General features: G+C 35.1%; 4 protein-coding genes across 7 annotated transcripts; 2 read left to right on the top strand and 2 right to left on the bottom strand.

Moving 5' to 3' along the window:
* Positions 1-101: 101 nt before the first annotated feature.
* LOC110713968 lies at positions 102-3,475 on the bottom strand. 2 transcript variants are annotated; one of them, XM_021892420.1, is made up of 4 exons: positions 2,899-3,475; positions 2,490-2,598; positions 1,541-1,631; positions 102-1,403 (listed from the first exon to the last, which is right to left on the bottom strand). In XM_021892420.1, the coding sequence occupies exons 1-4, from the start codon at positions 3,286-3,288 to the stop codon at positions 311-313; spliced, it is 1,683 nt and encodes a 560-aa protein (XP_021748112.1). In that variant the 5' UTR covers positions 3,289-3,475; the 3' UTR covers positions 102-310. The 2 variants fall into 2 exon arrangements, with proteins under 2 accessions (XP_021748112.1, XP_021748113.1); XM_021892421.1 differs by having other exon boundaries at positions 2,465-2,598; positions 2,899-2,988.
* A 147-nt stretch (positions 3,476-3,622) lies between these two features.
* On the bottom strand, positions 3,623-8,731 carry LOC110713969 (cytochrome P450 703A2-like). 2 transcript variants are annotated; one of them, XM_021892422.1, is made up of 4 exons: positions 8,199-8,731; positions 7,863-7,937; positions 4,864-7,270; positions 3,623-4,404 (listed from the first exon to the last, which is right to left on the bottom strand). In XM_021892422.1, the coding sequence occupies exons 3-4, from the start codon at positions 5,779-5,781 to the stop codon at positions 3,766-3,768; spliced, it is 1,557 nt and encodes a 518-aa protein (XP_021748114.1). In that variant the 5' UTR covers positions 5,782-7,270; positions 7,863-7,937; positions 8,199-8,731; the 3' UTR covers positions 3,623-3,765. The 2 variants fall into 2 exon arrangements, with proteins under 2 accessions (XP_021748114.1, XP_021748115.1); XM_021892423.1 differs by having other exon boundaries at positions 7,863-7,934.
* Positions 8,732-9,343: 612 nt separating this feature from the next.
* LOC110714500 (cyclic pyranopterin monophosphate synthase-like) lies at positions 9,344-14,968 on the top strand. Of its 2 annotated transcripts, none has more exons than XM_021893031.1 (4): positions 9,344-9,521; positions 10,256-10,387; positions 10,874-11,484; positions 12,053-12,753. In XM_021893031.1, the coding sequence occupies exons 2-3, from the start codon at positions 10,286-10,288 to the stop codon at positions 11,465-11,467; spliced, it is 696 nt and encodes a 231-aa protein (XP_021748723.1). In that variant the 5' UTR covers positions 9,344-9,521; positions 10,256-10,285; the 3' UTR covers positions 11,468-11,484; positions 12,053-12,753. The 2 variants fall into 2 exon arrangements, with proteins under 2 accessions (XP_021748723.1, XP_021748722.1); XM_021893030.1 differs by lacking the exon at positions 12,053-12,753 and adding an exon at positions 13,277-14,968 and having other exon boundaries at positions 9,345-9,521.
* Positions 14,969-16,281: 1,313 nt separating this feature from the next.
* On the top strand, positions 16,282-18,702 carry LOC110714499 (aspartyl protease family protein 2-like). Its single transcript, XM_021893029.1, has one exon. It carries the CDS (start codon positions 16,558-16,560, stop codon positions 18,076-18,078), a length of 1,521 nt encoding a protein of 506 aa, XP_021748721.1. The 5' UTR covers positions 16,282-16,557; the 3' UTR covers positions 18,079-18,702.
* Positions 18,703-20,356: the final 1,654 nt, after the last annotated feature.

Here is a 20,356-nt window from a genome sequence, read left to right as displayed (position 1 = left end):
TTAGGTTTATAATAATTTAATAAAATCTCGCTTTCTATTTGGCTTTTTGTAAAATTATTGATCCATCAAAAATTTACAAATCAATAATACCCGCCAAGAGCTAGTAATGAAAGCAAAAAATTACTTCATATAAGACAATCTAAGATCATCGCACCATATTCTGTCCCTTGCCTCAGGGTTCTTTACATATTCCTACCTAGCCAGCAAAACCTTTCCACTAGTCCAATCATTGGCATGGTTCACAAAAGACATGATGATTTAATTACGAATAATTAGTATAATTTTGAGTTTAAGGAGGAGAGCGAGGTACCTAATTAGTACTATCACCTACAGCTCCATCTTTGTCTGCCCCATTGCTCCCAACAACAACATTTGTAGAAGTGACACTATCCTTTACATTTGCATTATCCATCCCTTCAGTTTTCCGGAACCAACATTGCTCCATGTAATGCCCCCTCTTCTTACAAATGTTGCAGAACTTAAACTTCTTAACCCCGTCTGCTTCAGGACTAGCATGAGGAACTCCAGGCTTCTTCATTGGAATTTTCTGGGGTCCGAATTTCTTGTGGGGCTGAAGCACAGGAAAGTCGGCCCTAGGAACAAGAGTGTTACCTTTATGACCTTTCTGACGAGATTCCTCTTCTGCCTTTAGCTGATTCATCAACATCCATACAGGTAAGTTGTCTTCCTTCATCAACTGGATGCTGAAGGGTTTCCAAGATGGGGGAAGCTTAGAAATGATGACGTTCATATGAAACTTTTCCTCAACATACATACCCGAAGCAATAAGTGCATCCGCAATCTGATGGAACTCGTGAACTTGCTCAAAGATCGAGTTCTCTTCAGTTATCTGGAAATCAATATACTTCTTAACCAGAGAAACTTTAGCTCCATGTTCTTCCTGAAGATAGACAAGCTTGAGTTCTTCCCAAAGATCTTTAGCAGTGCCTGATTTCTCAGAATAATGTCTTAAAAGATTGTCACATAGGGAGTTTAAGATGTTTTGACGACATATATGGTCATCATCCATCCATCTTTCTGCAGCAGATAAAGTCTGTGCAATATTCTTGTCTGCAACTCCCAGCCCACTAGGGCATGGTTCAGAAAGCACATAAGCAACCTTCAATTGGTTCAGATATAATTCCATACGATCAGCCCATTGCTGGTAATTCTTACCATCAAAACGAATGACTTCAATAGGTACAAGTCTTAGGGGCGTAGAAGCCACAGTTGAAGTATCTTGAGTATGTTCTCTAGCGGCCATAAGTCTAGTTCTATGGTATGCACCATCTTTTTTAGTTGATTCAGCTCCACTTTGTCCAAAGTGTTCTCCACCATTCTGTTTGTTTCTATATGCAGATGTATCAAGCTTATCAAAACCTTGTTTACTCTCAAGTTCAGATCTACAGAATACATCATGACATCCATGTCAATCGTCATTTCAGCCATATATACATGCAGTAAGGAAGACTAAAAAGAAAAGCCTTGGAGAAATACAATTTCATAATCTAAAAGATTATTAAACCGAAAAAGGACCAACCTTATTTTTGATTCAGCCTCTATTATAGCTTCATCAACTGCAGGGATGCCCTTTCGGAGAAGTGACCATTGGTCAGGAAATAAGTTGATGCCTAGCAACACATCAGCACAAATTAGATGAAAGAGAAAGGACGAGATCTATGACAGCCACATCAACCACACATGCTTAACAGCAGGAACTAATGACATGCATAGCATAGTAGTAATAATAAAAAAGATAATGAAGATCAAGAGACTATTATGAACTGTGTAACATATACTCCCTATGTTCCAAACTTCCAATATACTTCTTAGGTCAATTTTGCAAACTCTGAAAGGTACTTTGTCAAGTTATGTACTGAATTATGATGTAAAATCACCATTTCCAGACATTCTAGTTAAAACTCGACTAGGTTTGACACTCGAGCTATTACTTTGGAACAAATGGAACACCTTTTTGATCCATAACAATGCAATCTCCCTCCACTCCTCAAACCATAGATTAACAATCAAGCAAACGAGATACAAAAAAAGATATGAATGCATAATAATGCTAGATAAGTTCGGCATAAAACTTTCCTCCTTCCGTAAGTTCCAACCAGTTCACTTCATTATCTTGTAAATTGGCACAAGTATTTGCAATAAATTTCATTTCTTTATCCTCCCAATTAAAGAGAGCTTCAACACTCACATTCAACAGGAAAACTTTTTAAATGGAAAACTCAATAACCAACAAAAGGATGCTCGAATAATTGGTTCAAACTTTCGACCTCTTTAAATGAATACATTACAGAACAACCAACTAGATAACCAAAATTCTCAAACTTTAGTCCACCTAGTATATTCCCTTTAACAAAGAACACAACAAAATTCTGTACAAATCAACAATGTACATAAATAACATAATATCTTATCAATCTGAATGTTAATGCACAACACAGCTTACCATGGAAGAGGAGGTTTATAATTACATTTATTTGGGGTTGGAATGGCCTTCCCATCCTTCATAGATAACTCTCCAATTGAAACAACTGTTCTCCCTCCTGAATTTCTCACTGCTAAATCTCTCTTTTGTGACAACTACAATACATTCAACATTACTATAAAATTAAACAGTGCATAATAAATCACCAATTCAACATTAATTTCTGCAAAATTTAGGATTATGATCATAATAAAATATATATATATATATATATATATATATATATATATAACATAAGATAAAATTAAATATTAAAAATGTATAATATATAATCAGATATTAAAATGCAACATTGAATTAACATCTAAGGTACAAAATTAGGGTTTAAAGCAAAATTACACTAAATTAAAAAAAAAAAAAATAGAAATTGAATGAAAAATAACGAAAAAACCCACCTTGCAAATAACTCGACATGAATCAAAAAGCTTACTTTCTGAGTGTGGTAATGGAGTTTCTTTGAGGGGTTCATTAATGGAGGTTGAGGGTAAATTAGGGGGCAAAACGGTGTCGTTTTGAGGATGGTCGGAAGAGCGTAAGAAAGATTCGATGATTTGTCGGATGAAAAATTTGTGGGGCAAATCGGAGAGGTCGAGGTTGAGTTTAAGGGAGGCAAGATGTCGGATTTGTTTCTCAGTGAGGGAATCACTGTCGGAGGAATTAAGGATGTCGGTGACAGTGACGTGGATTTTATCGGCGGTTTCAACGTCCATTTTGAGTAGAGGAGCTGAGTGTGAGGAGGTTAGAGAGAGATTCAGGTTTGAGGGGATCAAGTATTGTACTTTCATGGTTTTAGTTTCAGACTTTCAGTTTGAGTTTGAAAGATGGTGGAAATCAAAGAGATTGCCATATCAAAGGGTTTGACGATTTTGAAACTATGATTTATAAACAAGGTCCCACCTAGATTCGAACTCGGGTTTTGTTGTTTCGTCTGTTATATACACCTAGGTGTATATGAAGCTCCTTTTCCGATTAATTTTGGGATAAAAAAAATACTCCGTACATGATACCTTCAATCAAAACTCAAGTGATTTGATAAGATAGGGCCTTAGTAGTGACACTGTGAGAAAAGCGGCATTATTGTCAAGTATCATAGACAATTTTCTAGTAAATCGAAAAAACTAGTACCAAGTTATAGGACTATCATTTTCATACAAAGTGTAACCTTTTTAAGCATAGGAGTCGGTCCAAGCCAATATTTATATGTTTACAAGAAAAAAAAGAAAGACACGCGAAGCTATTGCTAGAGCAACTCTTAAGATGTATCATAGATAGAAATGAGGGGCAAGTCTTGGTTTAGCCAAAGCCATTAGAGGTTGAGCTTTAGGCATAGTCATCCCATAAACTTCCTTGGTATCAATCTCCTCTGGCTTCATTCCATCAGGTGGCAACCAATCAAATGCATGGAAAAGCCTAGCTAATCCCATTAATACAAACACTACTCCAAGTGGGGCCCCTGGACATCTTCTCTTTCCCGCACTACATGGTAATATCTTAAAATCAGATCCATGACTGATCTCAACTCTACTCCCATCCAACGGCCAATGTCTTTCTGGATAGAATTCCTTTATATTGTCCCACACCATAGGGTTTCGCCCTAGTCCATGTGTGTTGATGAAGACACGTGTCCCTTCTGGGATGTCGTAGCCATTGATTGTGGTGGGGCGTAGTGATTCGTGTGGGATTAAGAAGGGCCCTGCTGGGTGCATGCGAAAAGTTTCTCGTACAACACAACGCAAGTAATTAAGTTGTGGAAGATCTGATTCTAATACCATTCTGTTGGGTCCCACAATTGTGTCAAGTTCTTGTTGGATCTTATGAAGGACACGTGGATGCTTTATTACTTCAGCCATTGCCCATTCGTTTGTCACAGCTGATGTGTCTGTTGCTGCAGCTATCATATCCTATTTTCAAGTAATTGTGTGAATAATGATTTTAAAATATGCGGTGATACAATGAGGAACTTGAAACTAATTAGATGTTTACGATAAATGTACTCCATGTCGAGCAATAAGAATACACATTCAAACTAATTCTCCTAATTGTATCTTGATAAATTATATTTGGATTAATGTTATTGTTGTTGGTAACATTGATTTAACTCCACTAACAAAATTTTCTTTCTAGAATCTTTTTCCTTCGATAGTAAATAAACTTCTCTTTGCTTCACTATATAAGTCAAAATCATCATCAATTTTTTATGCTTGCATATTTTTATTTTTTATTTTTTTTAACATGATATTTTACTTTTTCTTCTTAAAAAAATTGTTAAGTTTAGCGTTTGTAGATCCCATGGTATGAATGGAACAGTATTTTACTTATCAAATCTACTACTGTATTTTACTCAATTAAGGCAAGGGTACCTGGATTAGAGCTTTGATTTCCACATCTTCCAAGTGTGTCTTTCCATCTTCTCCAGGCAAGGTCAACAAAACATCCACAAAGTCCATTTCTCCATCATCTACTCCCAAATCTTCTCTTATTTTCTTTGCCCTTCTATGCTCCTCAATTATCTTGGTATGAAAATCATCAACCCTTTTCTCAATCTCTCTCATTTTCTTCTCACACCCATATGGATCAACCCACCTCCAAATTGGCAAATAATCACCCAAGTAAATCAAGCCTAATAGCCAAAACAATTCATGTGTTATGTGCATGAACTCTAGGGCCTCTTGTGGACCCGCCGTTCCAGCTCCAAAGTATTGCTTCCCTAACAACATCCTAGTTACATTGTTCATAGAAAATGAGCCCAACACATCCCTTAAGTTAACCGCCTTATTTCCTTGGGAACGACCCCATACATCTTGAATCAAATGTTGGGCTTCTTCAGCTCGATGATTCACAAAGAGCTCGAGTCTTTTAGTCGTGAGCAAGTGCTCCATGCAAATCCTTCTCATTCTTTTCCATTTTGGGCCCATTGGAGCTAAGGCCACATCGCCACTATTATAGGCTAGGTGGGTTGCGGCTAATGTTTGTGGTCGAGAGGCAAAAACCTCATCTTGTCGAACCAATATTTCACGTATGATTTCTGGATCATTAGTGGTTATGGCACCCACATTGCCGAGCTTTAGGTAGACCAAGGGTCCATATTTCTCACAAAAGGAGGCGAAGTCACGGTGTGGAAGTGGACCTAATTGAAGAAGGTTTCCAAAAAAGGGCCACCTTGGTGGGCCAGGTGGGAGCTTGTGTGGTGTATGTAAGTTGAGCTTAAGCCATTGGTATATGACCTTTGCAGCAAGATATGAACAAAGCAAAACTATTGCTATAGTTATAAACTCCATCAAATAAAAAATAGTTAGTACTAATAGTTACTTAATTATCATCTCTACTAAAAGCTTTAATGGTTCAAATCAAGATGATTGCTTTTGTTAGTACTAATAGTTACTTAATTATCATCTCTACTAAAAGCTTTAATGGTTCAAATCAAGATGATTGCTTTTGTTAGTACTAATAGTTACTTAATTATCATCTCTACTAAAAGCTTTAATGGTTCAAATCAAGATGATTGCTTTTGTTAGTACTAATAGTTACTTAATTATCATCTCTACTAAAAGCTTTAATGGTTCAAATCAAGATGATTGCTTTTGTTAGTACTAATAGTTACTTAATTATCATCTCTACTAAAAGCTTTAATGGTTCAAATCAAGATGATTGCTTTTCTTAAGGCTGGCTACATGGATCATGCTATGTTAGTGGGCATTCTAATAAATCTCCTATAAAGATGTTAAGAAACAAATTATGCGTGCTTAGAAAATTAAGGGTGGATAGGAAATAGATAAAGTGCATGAACCATATTTTAAGATCGAACAATCTAATAAAATAATAGGAATATGAAAATTGAGAAAAAAAAAAAAGCGAGATATTTAAGATTTTTCCATTATGCCCTTTGAGGCTTTGACTTAGATTTTATGGAGTATTAAACAAGAATAAAATCAACCTACAACTTTATTAAGTCAAATTAAGTTCGTTTATAGTTTATACATTGGAGTTGGTTATACATCTATGCCTATAGGATTCTAATATATAGGAAGGTTAATTAATTTTATTTTCATGACATTATCCTTAGTACTACAACTTTAGCAAGGTTTTATTTTATTTTTTCCCTTTTGTTTACTAGTTATAATTTTTGTCTTTTTATTTTCATAACATCCTTGTTAAAAATATACGAAGTAATGAAGTATATAGTACTATAACTTTTGCAAGGTTTTTATTTTTCCCCCCTTTTTGTTTACTAGTTTTAATCTTTGTCTATTTATCACCTGGACACATAATTTTGACCAACATTATGCTTAAAAAAAAGGTAAATACAACAATAATTTCTAAAGTAAGACAAAGTAAAATTAAGCATTAACCAAGCACTAATGACATCAATGACACATAATTTAATATAAATTCTTAAATTAACCCTTTAAGAAACATATCCACATAGTTTATAACTGTAACACCCCGACCTCTAATTCAATTATTAAGATAATCTTAGCAGCGGAATTAACCTAACACGGTCGGGACGTCACTGCCGTAAATCCCTCACGAGATTTACAAGGCAACAAACATACTTAATTAACAAACTTGATTTATAAAACATAGTAATCTATTTATAACAAACATTATTCTTAATTTTTATAATAGAAAATCCTATCTTATCTCAAACTTTACTAAGTAGCTTAGTCTTACTATTCAAATTAAACAAATTAAAACTATAACTACTATTAAGTGATAACTGAAAGTAAAATCCTCGCTACTACTCGTCTCCATCATCCCCAGTAGTACCTAAAACATAAAAACATAAAAACGAGTGAGTCGAAGACTCAGTAACGAACTACTCTAGTAGTGTAACATCATTTCAATTCATTTTAGTTAACAAAACAGGGAGAATAGAGTATCTTAAAACATTTAATAAAATTCATATAATGATATATATATAACGTTCATATTAACATGCTAGTCGCTGGCAAGTATGACATGGCGGAACGTCTTCCGCGATGGGCCGGTGCCCATAACATAGAGCAGATGCTCGACATAGTTGGGCTAATGCCCCATGGGTACATGCATGACCGAAAAGTAACCTGTAAACATATACTGCCAGACGGACTAGGTTTTTCACTGTTATTTATCATGTTGTGTAACTTTTACATAAGTCATTCATAGATTCATGACATAATTTCGTAAGATCCAAAGATCAATAAAACAACGTTTATCAATAAAATCATTCATATAAATCATTAGACTGGAGTACATTAATAAACACAATCATCATCCCGCAAGTCAATAAATCCAGAGATATAATTAACTTTCAAAATTGACATCATGCTTTTATAAACACATTTTGAAGGGAATTGCGGGTACTAGCAATAGCCGTTACCTCGATTTACGGTCTAATAACCTTCCTGTTAGCCTTTATTCTATCGTTCTCACTGAGCTCCGAGGTCCGATTCTTCTTGAAAATATAAATTATTGCATTAGTAGGAAAAATGATTAAAAATATACTCTTTAATTATTTTAGTATAAAATCAACAAACTTATTTCTAAATACAAGTAATACCATACGTAGCTTTATGACTCAAAGAAGTCATAGTTTTTCCACTAAATCATTAATTTAAGTATAAGAATTATTTTTGTATTACAAGAAAAACAATACTAGATAACAAGATTTCTCTTTAAAGAATAAATATGAACATTGAAACAATACTTCTTATACCTTGGGCTAATTAGTAGTATACGAAGCAATAAGGTAATGGGTCTTAGAAGGCCATTTTCATTAGTTTGACAAGAAAGTTTACGAAAGGAGAAAAGAAAGTATATAATGAGTTAATGACACTAGTGAACGGTGGTGACGTTTTATATATATATAGAGTAATATGGTTGCTAGAATGAACTTGAAAGAAAGAAGAAGATAAGATCAAGATTTGCTAAATTGATAATCATGGGGTTTTGAGTGACCAATTATATGGAAAGGCAAAATTAGACTTTGTATTATAAAGCTCTTAACCGTGAGGGGAATAGAGAAGCAAGAGGTGGGTTTTGTTTTCTAGTTGAATGAAGCAAAGTTTATCCTTTGCTCTTTTGTTTCTTAACGGTGAAGGATCAATAGCTTACAAGAAAAGATTATAAAAGTTTATTAAGTGATAAGATTATCACAAGAATTAGGCAACTAATGGTAAAGGAAACAGTGAGAAATGAAATTATCAATTCTTTTCTTAGTGGTGAAAAAGGGATGAAGTTAGGAGGTGGATTTTGTCTCTTATGATAAGTAAGGGCATTTTGGTCATTTTTTTTCGGGTAAAAATACATATTTTGATACAAATCTTTAAACATTTTACTGACCGGAAATAAGCTGTAAAATAATAATTTACTTTCCTTAAAATTAGCTTCTGAAATAATATAATATTAAAATAAAATTCAAGATTAAAACATTCGTTCTTGTTAAAACAGAAACAAAACTTTAATTAAGCTAATAAAATAAATATTAGCGTATAATAAATTAGGTTTTAAAATCTCGGGTATTACAATAACCATTTCTAGGATAGTACATATATTGAAAATATTAATGTAATGTTTATAAAAATTAACCGAATTACCTCGTTTTGCGCATTAAAAAACATAACATCAACGAAACCGACCCCTAAAACGAGGCCTATACGTTAATTTTTTTCCAATTCCAAGCTCAATTTGGAATCTAACAAAATAACCCTAAAGAACTTTAACAAATATTTTCAACACGCAAATCGAGGAAAATAGAATTTGCAATTTTTTTAAAAAAAAAAAAACTACAATTTGCAAAATAAATATTTTTAATGGACAATTTTTTTTTTTTAAAAAAAAAAAGAAAAATTGAAAAACAAATGTCAATCTTATAATGCGAGTTGCCAAGTTATTCAATTTTCTACTCTTGTGAGCATTTTCCCCTCAACTTCTCTCATAGCCGCCGGTAACCCCTGCTCCGCTATACCAACCACCCTGCTGCCGCCATTCTGAATTCTTCTACTGTCTAAATTGTTGCGATTTATACTTCACGGAAAAGGTTAGAATACTTTAAAGTTTGTATTTGATATCTTATTCTCTAATTTTGCTTTAATACAGTCTAATGATTCTTGGTGTTGATTTGGGGGACTATTGTTTTGTGACACAATTATGATTTTGGGTTTGTTTTACTTGCTAATTACTCTTTACATTACAAATATGATTATGATTATTACTTTGCAAATGATTATAGATTGTATACATGGTAATTATTCAAATACATATGCTGATTGTGAAATGCTAGATTGTGGAAATTGATTTTGTAGGTTGTAATTCAAATTGTAAATTGAACTATGGTATAGAACTTTGATTTTCTGTAATTGGTTGATTTTCCATTGATTACTTATTATATTTATTGGACAAAAGATGTTTACTTGTGAAAACCTATACATTTTGCTGAGTTTAGAATTTATAGAGCACTTTTTGTATTGCAAGTGATGATGTTTTGCTGTGCAAATGAAATTTCGCAAAGGCCAAGGCCTGTCTCGGCGTCTTCTCTATATACGAATAATTTGATCAAGATGAAAAAAAAAAAAAAAAAAAAAATATATATATATATAGGGATTAACTTGTGAACTTCCCTTGTGTAATGTTATAAACCCGCATATCGAGTATTTGCTTGCTAAACAACCACCACTAGTGTATTGTGTATAGAATGCCTATGTTATATGCTTCATACTTGTACTACTAGTCTCTATTTATATTTGTAATGCTTTGTTTGGATTTGACTTGTAGAGGTTGCGCTTCTTTAAATTGGAGTTGGTGATGCTTCTGCGAAAATTTCCTACTACATTTTCTCTTTCTAAAAGATTCTTATCAACTAAGAACACTCATGACCTTGCCTCCTCCATTGCGGAGTTCAATAAGGTATGCCAATGACCTATATGGTTGCTTACTACAATACATATTAAACAAATATATATTTGATCCTATATGAAATTTGCACTTTGGATTGCTTAACTTGTAATTAAGTGCAATAGTTTTGAAGAAAATTCTACTGAATGATGTATTGAAAGTTAAAGAGTTTTTGTTAAATTTATATGAAAATGTTTGATTTGATTAAATTAGATTACATTTGGAGGTTTTGTTTTCATAAATAACATAATTAAACCCTATTGAGCTGTCAATTTCCCATGTCTAGATTTTTGGATTTTTTTGGTTTGTTAATTGACACAATGGATGATTAATGGGTATGAATTGTAGTTTGATATGATGAGATTTATGTTCAATAAATTTGTACATCATTATGCTTTCTTCTTTGTATAGCAATACTATTTTCCTTTTTGATACTTAACTTAGGATGCTTTCTCATGTAGTGTACTAAGTGATGTTTATCCGAATTTATGAGTTTAGGAACTGGAAGACATATTTGGTGAACCTCCTTCATCAGCAGGCCCTTTAGGTTCAAGTGGTTCTGGAGATGTAACTCAAGATACTCGGTTTTCAACTTCTGAAATATCTGAAAAAGTATGTGGACTAACCCATATTGGAAAGCAAGGGGAGGCACAAATGGTGGATGTCTCTCCCAAACAAAACACCAAAAGAACGGCAGTTGCCAGTGGCAAAGTTGTATTGGGAAAGGAGGTGTTTGATTTGGTGTCAGCAAACCAATTAGCCAAGGGAGATGTGCTTAGTGTGGCCAAAATTGCAGGAATTACAGGAGCAAAGCAAACTAGCAACCTTATCCCACTTTGCCATAACATTAGCCTGTCACATGTGGATGTTGATTTGACTTTAAATCACCGGGATTACAGTGTCAATATCCACGGACAAGCCTCAACAACGGGAAAGACTGGGGTCGAGATGGAAGCTCTGACTGCTGTCAGCATTGCTGGGCTAACCATTTATGATATGTGCAAGGCTGCCTCAAAAAATATTGAAATATCAAATGTGAGGCTCGAGCTTAAAACTGGAGGGAAGAGTGGGGATTGGTCCAGGGAGAAGTAATGCTGTTCAACAACTAGGTGAGTTATACTAACTAGACATTGCTTTAGTGCTTATATTGCTGCAACTTGCAAGCAAAATTTCCATGCTGATAATACTGAATATAATTAGAAGATATGGTTACTGAATGTTATCTCTGTTCCCAGTTGCACATTTCAACTTGTCTGTCCATTTTTTATAAAAAAAAAAAAAAAAAAAAAATTAGCCTAATGCATTTTAATGCCGTCCCTCTTTTCATACATTATATTGAGATCTTGAATGCATGTATGCACTTGGTGGCTGTGGTTGAAACTACTAGTTTCATACAGGATTGTTTATATACAACACAGACATAGAAGCCTAACTTTATATAGGTTCAAACACGAAGCATTTAGGGGTATGCGTGAAAGAGTAGGGTCTCCTAAAGGATAATTGGAATTTGAGGAATTGGGGAATATATCTGACTGACACACTAGCAAGGGTAGGGATGAGGAATAGAGGTTTCATATCTGTCACAGTTTATCACCACCTTTCAGTTTCATTAAAGTTTTCAAAAATGATTTTTATTGGAGCAGTTTTTGGTCCAATGTAAACTATGATTGGTGTCAGGCTTGACAACTAAGGTGCAAAGGATTGTCAATGGTGGTGATTTCTTACTTTGGCTTGGAGCACCTTGGAGGCTCTCCTCCATTGTTTATCTAGATTAGCTCTTACATGACTTGATTTTAGGACTTTCTGAGGCAGCTCTGGCCTAATGGATGCATTTTTGATTTGACGAAGAAAGATGTACTTAATAATTAATATAAATACAAAGTATGATGATGAGGTCTGGTCCTTAAGCATGATGTTATTATCACTCTAGACTCAAGTACTCATATATAGGCCCACTTCCAGCCTTGGATAGTCCCTTACATTCAGAAATAAATTATCACATTGTTTTCACCATTCATAATTGAAGATGGACCATCACAATGGTTGGATCATTCAACTCTTTCTGCATCACTCAGCTTTAGTACAAGGATTCTACCATCGCACAATGGTAGTTTATACAGAAGTGTGTGTATTCTTAGGTGTTGGTGGGTGAAGCACACATATTGGATCTATGTACCTTTAGTTCTTACATCATTGGGATGCCATGTGCATGCTATATGTTGCAGTTGTAGGGCGTTTTGAGAAATTTAATAAAAAATACCGTTGTTACTTTTGGAAAGGCTGTGGGTATTTTGTGATTTTCTAAAATAATGTACGAGCTATGAAACACTTGGTATGTAATTGTTTCTTATGAATACTATAATCATCTTTAATATGAAGTGTTGACTTTATATGTTTACCTCCATGATGTGAGATACGAAGCTTAGTGGTATAGTACGTAAGCAGAGGACATGCTCACAATGTCCCCAAAAAGCCATTCAAGGTAAGGTTTTAAACATTTGAAGTGAATTTTATAGGCTGGCATTAGCTTAAGGATGAAAAGTGGGGAAGGATGTCTTCCCTTATCTTCACCGAAAGGTTCCTCCTTGTTCTCGCTAAATCTACATTTCATTATTACCTTACACAGTGTGTGCCTGAGGCAGGCCTTAATTATTACTTCTTCCACCTGGAAATAACAATCTCATTGTCCCGACCTTAATACTTAAGTTTACACCACATTTTTACTTAATGACCCTGTTAGTCCCGGATGATAGAATTGCAGTCCACACACGAATTTAGTTGAGAAGCAAACCTAGCTATGAGTTGTTGTTATGCTAAGGCTCTCAGTAAGTAGCGACTGCATACTCATCTTTACCTCTTTGAGATGGTTTTGATGCTCTAATCAAATTTTATGTGGCGCAGTGGCAGGGACCATGAGCTCTTTCTTATCTTGATCTACTGCAGTATTCCTAGGATGCTTCACTGCCAATGAGATAAGTAAATTTGTCCCATTTAAGAGCACCTACATTAAGTTTTTTCTGCATTTGAGGGGACCAAAGACCAATTGTCTTGTGTAATATTGCCTACTCTCTCGGTCACTGTCTAGGATTATGAAAAAGGGGTGTTGGTATTCTATTTGGTCACTAAAGACCTCGTTACAAATCACACTTTGTACAACTTTATGCTTTACTGTATTTTTTACAACAATCCATCACCTAGTAGTCTATCATTATTACTCTAAGGAGCAATATTTCAAGCTTTAGGACTATGTATTTACAATAGGATGCTTCGTATTGCTATATAGCAGTGTGAAATGGGGAAATTTATGGCAAAAAACACTAACCATGTGTCGCACAATGTTATGCAATATTTGGGTTTGTATCTTACTACGGAGTACTAGTTATACCTTTCTAAGTTTCTATTCTTAGTCGGGAGGTCAGGATTACATATACGGAGTGCCTATATAATTTAAGAATATTTATAATGGCAAAATCATCCAAACATGTTCTGTTAAAATTTTCAGATATCATGTCTCTTTTGCTAGCCTCAGCCCCTGACGCCGTAATTAGCTCTGAGATTGATGAAGTGGTGATTTTATTCCACTTACATTGCATCATTATTTTTCCAATCTTTGGCTAATAGTGCCAATTACTCATGGCCGTCGGATTTAGATGGATCCTACTGTGATTGCTCCACGTAGACGACATGCTTGATATAGTGCCTGAAAATAGGATTCTATTTTCCACTCGATAAGTAGTTGTTGTCACTGTGATCTACAGCTAAAAGCAACTCTGGGAAATTTTGGAATGCTGCCCTTTCCCCCAAATAATAGACACTTCTTAGCCTGCCACGTAGAATTATTATAGTAATAACCCTATTTATGCTTAATTATGAGTTTTACAAGATATACACTCATTACTTTACATACAGCGAGCAAGTTTTAAAAAGTTACGTAGGAAGACCAAATAGAGATGAAGGGAGTAATATTATGTATTACCATCTAAGTATTTTTTCAGGCGGGTAATATTCCGTGACCGTTTCTTTGTACTCGTAAATTACAACTCTATGTAATGCATATTACGCATGGCCGCATGGGACATCTTCTTTCTTGTTGATAGGAAAAAAAAGGAATAGGGAAAACTTTAGCTCAATGTCCTCATAACTTTAGCCTTTACTGGTGGCAAGTGGTGACCTTACAACTTTAATCAATGAGAACATGCTAAAGATGCTACCTTCAAGTTCTTTTGCTTCATCACCTCGTATATCCCACATATATCGACCTACTTGGCTTCTTCAAATCTGTAATGGTTACATATCATGCCATTTTCATGACATTGTCTTTAATTTTAATGTCGTCTTTATGTGAATATTCAATAATTTCAGGCTTGAAAAATATTGTGATTCTACTTCTTATACTCCTTTATGTGAGGTTTTTTTTTTCCTACATACATTTATTATTGTAAGAAGCGAAAAAGTGTAACACAAACAGTAAAGTCTAGCTGGGGTAATCTTAGGCCTGTTCTAATAGGATTATTTTCAGTTCGTTCAGCTTAGCTTTAATAAGTTCAGTTCAGCTCTAATAAGTTCAGTTTAATTCTGTTCAGTTCATCTTCTAATTTCCTTCTCTTATAAAATATGTATTTCAATTTAATTCAGTTCAGCTCAGTTCAATCAATGAGAACATACCCTTAAAGGAGTAATAACTTAGCTATAAGTTTAATTAGGAACAATTTTAATATAACGGAGGGAGTAGTAGGTGTACTCATAGTCATTTTAAATGAGCAACAAAAGTTTGAGTGCCAGAGAAACCTGATTAGTGAAGCAGTAGATCCATTAAATAAGGCACAAGCCGCATAACTATCAACCAACAAACGCCTTGGTTCGTGAGAAGATTTATGGAACCTAATAAGCTCACATTCCTATGCTCTCTTACTAGTCTTCCGTATTTATAATTTGACTGATAATTGTACGTACTATCTACCCAACCAACAATAAAATCAATACACCCAGTCTCATCAATTTTACTTGAAATATCAACCTTCACCAGACCAAACATTACTCCCGCTATCTGTACCGTTTTTTGTTTTCTTCTATATTATTCTAATACCCATCCTCCTCAATCGTCATGCTCTTCCTTAACCAAAACCCTACCTCTATTTATATTGTACCTAGTATAAATTTATTTTATTGTAATTTGTTTGATTATGATCTTGAATAGACTTTATTATAGAATCTTATTAATCTTGCATTAGAATATTTTTAAATCATACGTTATGTTTATTAGGCGAGAAGAAAATAACATGTCCTTGACAAACTACTAGCCACTTCGTATTTGATTTGGTAATATGTGAATTTTATCATTGTTGTAATGCATTCTCTCTTAAAAACATTATTCAATTCTTATAAGGTAGGATTTTGATTTTGTGATGTTAACATATAAGGTAGGACTGTAGGAGTAATTACTTTGTACATAAGTTTGTACTTGTATAAATTAATTAAGATCAATTCTCAATTTCTCATTAATGGTTAGTTAGTTTAAGTAAATTAAGTTAAGATATGTCATGTTCAATAAGTTTAATAACCCCATTTCAAATTATTTGATGGGACCGGTTCTATTAAAGAGGTCAGATTAATTGTATCAATTATGGTCAATCCTCCAAAATTACAGAGTGCTTATCTCTCAATTTAGCAATGAGGAGGAAAACATGATCTTTATTATCAAATATAGAGAGACAAAGCTAAATATCGTTAAAAAATAGTTAGATTTAGATTAACTATCTAATTAAGAATAGATAGATTAAACTATCTAAATAAGCATTGACTAAAACAAAATAATCACATGTAGTTTGAGACAATGCAACATCTTGTATGAGTTGTAACTCCACCTAATTTATAAGAATTCAGCTATCCATATCCAATTTTATTTGCACCCAAATTAAGACAAAAGAAAACAAAAACACGGGTTACCACTTACAAGTTACAACAACAAAACCCAACATACATATGATACGTACTACAAACTTGCACCGATTAACAAGTTCATAATAATACCTCCAAAACCTTTTCTTTTCAAAAAATTAATTTAATTTTTACTTTTTTTTATTTATTTTTGTTGTTATGGCTTCACATTTATTTATAAGCTCACTCTTCATCTCCATGTGAATCTCTGCACCCTCATTTCACCACCTTTCTTCCAAAAAAACATGGAAGAAGGAAAACCCACCATTTTTCTTCTCTTCTCTTTTGTTATTTTCCTCTCTTTTTCTCTCTCCTCTTCTCTTGAACTTCAAAATCTTCTCCTCAACCCTCTCCCTAAACCCTCCTCCCTTCTTCCGAACACGGAATGGGACCTAACAGCCCAATTACAAGTAAACGGGGAGCTATTCGGTTCCGTAGATACATCGTTCGAGCTTTCGGGTTCTTTAGATAGCACCGTGGCGCTGCAGCTAGAGCATTTGGACGCTCTAGAGCCGCATTTGAGCCAGGATGAGCTTTTTGCCTTAAAGCTCAAGCGCGATGAGGCCCGGGTGGAGTCTATCCTAGCCCGGGCTCAGGGTGTCTCGCATAGACACCGCGCTGGCTCCCACCACGGGAGGAATGCGAGCCACCCTCGCGCTCCTGCTGGAGCCGCTGGTGGGAGCGGCTTCAGCAGTTCCGTAACCTCGGGGTTAGCCCAAGGGAGCGGTGAGTACTTCACCCGACTCGGCGTGGGCTCACCCCCGAGGTACATGTACATGGTTCTAGACACTGGAAGCGACATCGTTTGGCTCCAATGTTCACCTTGTAAGAGATGCTACGATCAAACCGACCAAGTCTTCAACCCGGTCCAATCCGGTTCATTCCGGACCATTCCTTGCCGGTCCAAGATCTGCCAACAATTGGACCAACCCGGATGTGCTCTACGTGGCAACAGATGCGCGTACCAGGTGTCATACGGTGATGGGTCGTTTACCATGGGAGAGTTCGCTAGTGAAACGATGACGTTTCGGAGAACAAAGGTTCCAAACGTTGCGCTTGGTTGTGGTCATGATAATGAAGGTCTTTTTGTTGGTGCTGCCGGTTTACTCGGTTTAGGGCGTGGGAAATTATCTTTTCCTTCTCAAACCGGTAACCGGTTCGGAAACAAATTCTCCTACTGTTTACTAGACCGATCCGCTTCTAGTAAACCGTCATCAGTTGTTTTCGGTGCATCAGCGGTTTCTCGAAACGCTGTTTTTACCCCATTAATATCTAACCCGAAATTAGACACTTTTTACTACGTGGAGTTACTCGGGTTTAGCGTGGGTGGGACCCGTGTTCCTGGTATCACGGGTGAGCTTTTCAAGATTGACCGTACGGGTAATGGTGGCATTATCTTGGACTCGGGTACGTCCGTTACCCGGTTAACCCGACCCGCTTATATTGCCTTAAGGGATGCCTTCCGAGTCGGGGCATCGTCTCTTAAGACCGCCTCCGGGTTCTCATTGTTCGATACGTGTTTCGACTTGTCAGGTAAAACCGAGGTCCGGGTGCCCACGGTAGTAATGCACTTCAATGGGGCGGATATTTCATTACCTGCTAACAATTATTTGATACCGGTTGATATGTCGGGTCGGTTTTGCTTTGCTTTTGCGGGAACAATGAGCGGGTTGTCGATTATTGGAAATATCCAACAACAGGGTATTCGGGTTTCTTTTGATGTTGCTAGTAGGCGGGTCGGATTCCTCCCAAATGCTTGTACTTGATTTGAGTTTTTTTCTTTTTTAATTTACTTTCTTAATTTATTTGTTTAAGCAAAAAAAAGATGCTAGGAAGGTAAAAAAAAAATAAAAAAAAAAAAAAAAAAAAAAAAAAAAAAGGTGGTTGTAATTGGAAAAGGGGAGCAAGTAAAAAATAGTGGAAAATTAAAAAGATATCTTGTGTTGGGTTAGTGTGCCACTATCTAGAATGCTTCACATGAGAAGGGGAATTTGTGTCCTACAAAAAAAAAAGTATACATAAATGTTATTGGCCCCACCACAAGTGAGGGCATTTTGTTCATGTGAAATCAAGTCATGTGAAAAAAATTGGTCACTCTTTTTGGTCGGAACAAGTCAATTTGTGGGTGCGGAAATAACGCTAATCAACTTAACAAATAGCCTTTCACACTATCACAATTGTGAATGTAATATTGTTCATTGTTAACATGAATACATTCTAAAAAATCTTTCATGAACTATGAATCATAACAGTAGTCTTAAACAGAAACAGAATGTTTAGCTGTTTAAGTTGATGATGGTTTAATTATTTGTTTGAGTTTAACTCTACTTCTCATGTAAAAAGGTTGAAAATATACCCTTGTTACTCATTGTATTTTTATATTGGGAATAGCAAGTTTTCCAATCTCTCCCCCCCCCCCCTCTTTTTTTTTTTGTCTTTAACTGTTTTATTTGATGATGATATGACCAAATTATCAAAGGTGAAACAATGTACTCCCCAAATCAAATACTTTTATGGATTGTTCACACTCAAAGGCTCTTTCCATCTCTCACTACTATACAATCTTTCCTCTAAAAATTGAGATATACGAATTATAAATCTACGGTCTAAACTCTAAACCCTTTGGCCTTTTCAATAATAAAAAGGGTGTCTTTTTATTTATTCATTTTCTACATATAATAAAGGTTAATGAAATGATAGCTATCAAAGTATGTTTATTGCTTAATATTTACTCCTAGCAAAAGTTAATAGTGTACAATACACAATAACAAAGCAGCTTTCAAGTTATGGACTACTTTAACAAAAGTTAATTTAGATTAGATAAAAAGTTTCATGGTAGGCAAGAGCCAAGAAGGATTAATTTTACTGTATAAATGAATCATTGAGATACAAATTTAAAATTAAAATTAAATTAAGATAGAGCTAGAAATCTAGAATGGCCAGAATAATATTCAATTTGGTTTGTCAGAAAAATAAATATTCACGTTTGGGGAAAAAATTGTTAACCAATGCAAGGAAAATTTGGTGCCTACATAGTGCGTAGTTATAGAGCTTCACATTGCCAAAACTGGGGTTTCATAGCACTTACGATAGAGAGCAACGTTAGAAAAACTTATCATTGAAGGTGGCAACATATTTTTCATCAATGCAATAAGGTTTTGGAACATCCCTTGAAATTTTTTCCCCCCGAACATTAAAATTACCGAAATGTTATCATGACCCCTAATACCCTCCTGAAATCCAATTGGGTGGGTGAAACCATCCAATTTGCCTTAAAACGGCCTATTTACCGGTTTATAAATTGCACCGATTTCATTAACTCAAGCCTACCACGAACATTTATGACAACAAATAATGATCATATATGGTTCCAAACGACATTAAATGACCCCGAGATATATCCCCTAGAATTTCAAGACTTTTCGACACCGGACTCAAATCCTCGAAAATTTCTCAAAAATCGTGGATAATTAGCCTTCAATTTGACTTTTTTTCGCCCGCAAATAAAAATTGCAGAAATGTTTACAGTGTTCCCTAATATTGCCTGGGAGTCCCATTGGTGGGGTGGAACCATCCAATTTGCCTTTAAAAGACCAATTTGCTGGTTTACAACTTGCACTGATTTCATTAACTCAAGCCTACCACGAACATTTATGACAACAAATAATGATCATATATGGTTCCAAACAACATTATATGACCCCGATATGTATCCCCCAAAATTTCAAGACTTTTTCACATCAGGCCCCGAAATCGCCAGAATCTCTCAAAAAACGTGGATATTAGTCTTTAATTTTGGAATTTTTTGACTTTTTTTCGCCCGGAAATTAAAATTGCCAAAATATTTATCATGGTCCCTAATACCATCCGGGAGTCCAATTGGGTTGGTGGAACCATCCAATTTGTCTTTAAACAGCTAATTTAATTACCGGCTTACAACTTGCACGGATTTCATTAACTCAAGCCTCCTACGAACATTTATGACAACATATAATGATCATATATGGTTCCTAACGACATTATATGACCCCGAGATTTATCCCC

The sequence above is a fragment of the Chenopodium quinoa genome, unplaced genomic scaffold, assembly GCF_001683475.1.
Source record: "Chenopodium quinoa cultivar QQ74 unplaced genomic scaffold, ASM168347v1, whole genome shotgun sequence".
NCBI classification, from domain to species: domain Eukaryota; kingdom Viridiplantae; phylum Streptophyta; class Magnoliopsida; order Caryophyllales; family Amaranthaceae; genus Chenopodium; species Chenopodium quinoa.
Note: the sequence above shows the minus strand (reverse complement) of the source record. Positions and strands in the feature narration are given on the sequence as shown.

What these genes read in the sequence shown, in the direction of transcription:
- LOC110713968 (XM_021892420.1), bottom strand. Translation starts at nt 3,288, where the DNA reads ATGAAAGTACAATACTTGATCCCCTCAAACCTGAATCTCTCTCTAACC. An exon ending in CATTCCAACCCCAAATAAAT is followed by an intron (nt 1,632 to 2,489) that starts GTAATTATAAAC and finishes ATGTGTTGCTAG; the next exon opens with GCATCAACTTATTTCCTGAC. An exon ending in GAGGCTGAATCAAAAATAAG is followed by an intron (nt 1,404 to 1,540) that starts GTTGGTCCTTTT and finishes TGTATTCTGTAG; the next exon opens with ATCTGAACTTGAGAGTAAAC.
- LOC110713969 (XM_021892422.1), bottom strand. Translation starts at nt 5,781, where the DNA reads ATGGAGTTTATAACTATAGCAATAGTTTTGCTTTGTTCATATCTTGCT. An exon ending in AAATCAAAGCTCTAATCCAG is followed by an intron (nt 4,405 to 4,863) that starts GTACCCTTGCCT and finishes ACTTGAAAATAG; the next exon opens with GATATGATAGCTGCAGCAAC.
- LOC110714500 (XM_021893030.1), top strand. Translation starts at nt 10,286, where the DNA reads ATGCTTCTGCGAAAATTTCCTACTACATTTTCTCTTTCTAAAAGATTC. An exon ending in CCATTGCGGAGTTCAATAAG is followed by an intron (nt 10,388 to 10,873) that starts GTATGCCAATGA and finishes TTATGAGTTTAG; the next exon opens with GAACTGGAAGACATATTTGG.
- LOC110714499 (XM_021893029.1), top strand. Translation starts at nt 16,558, where the DNA reads ATGGAAGAAGGAAAACCCACCATTTTTCTTCTCTTCTCTTTTGTTATT.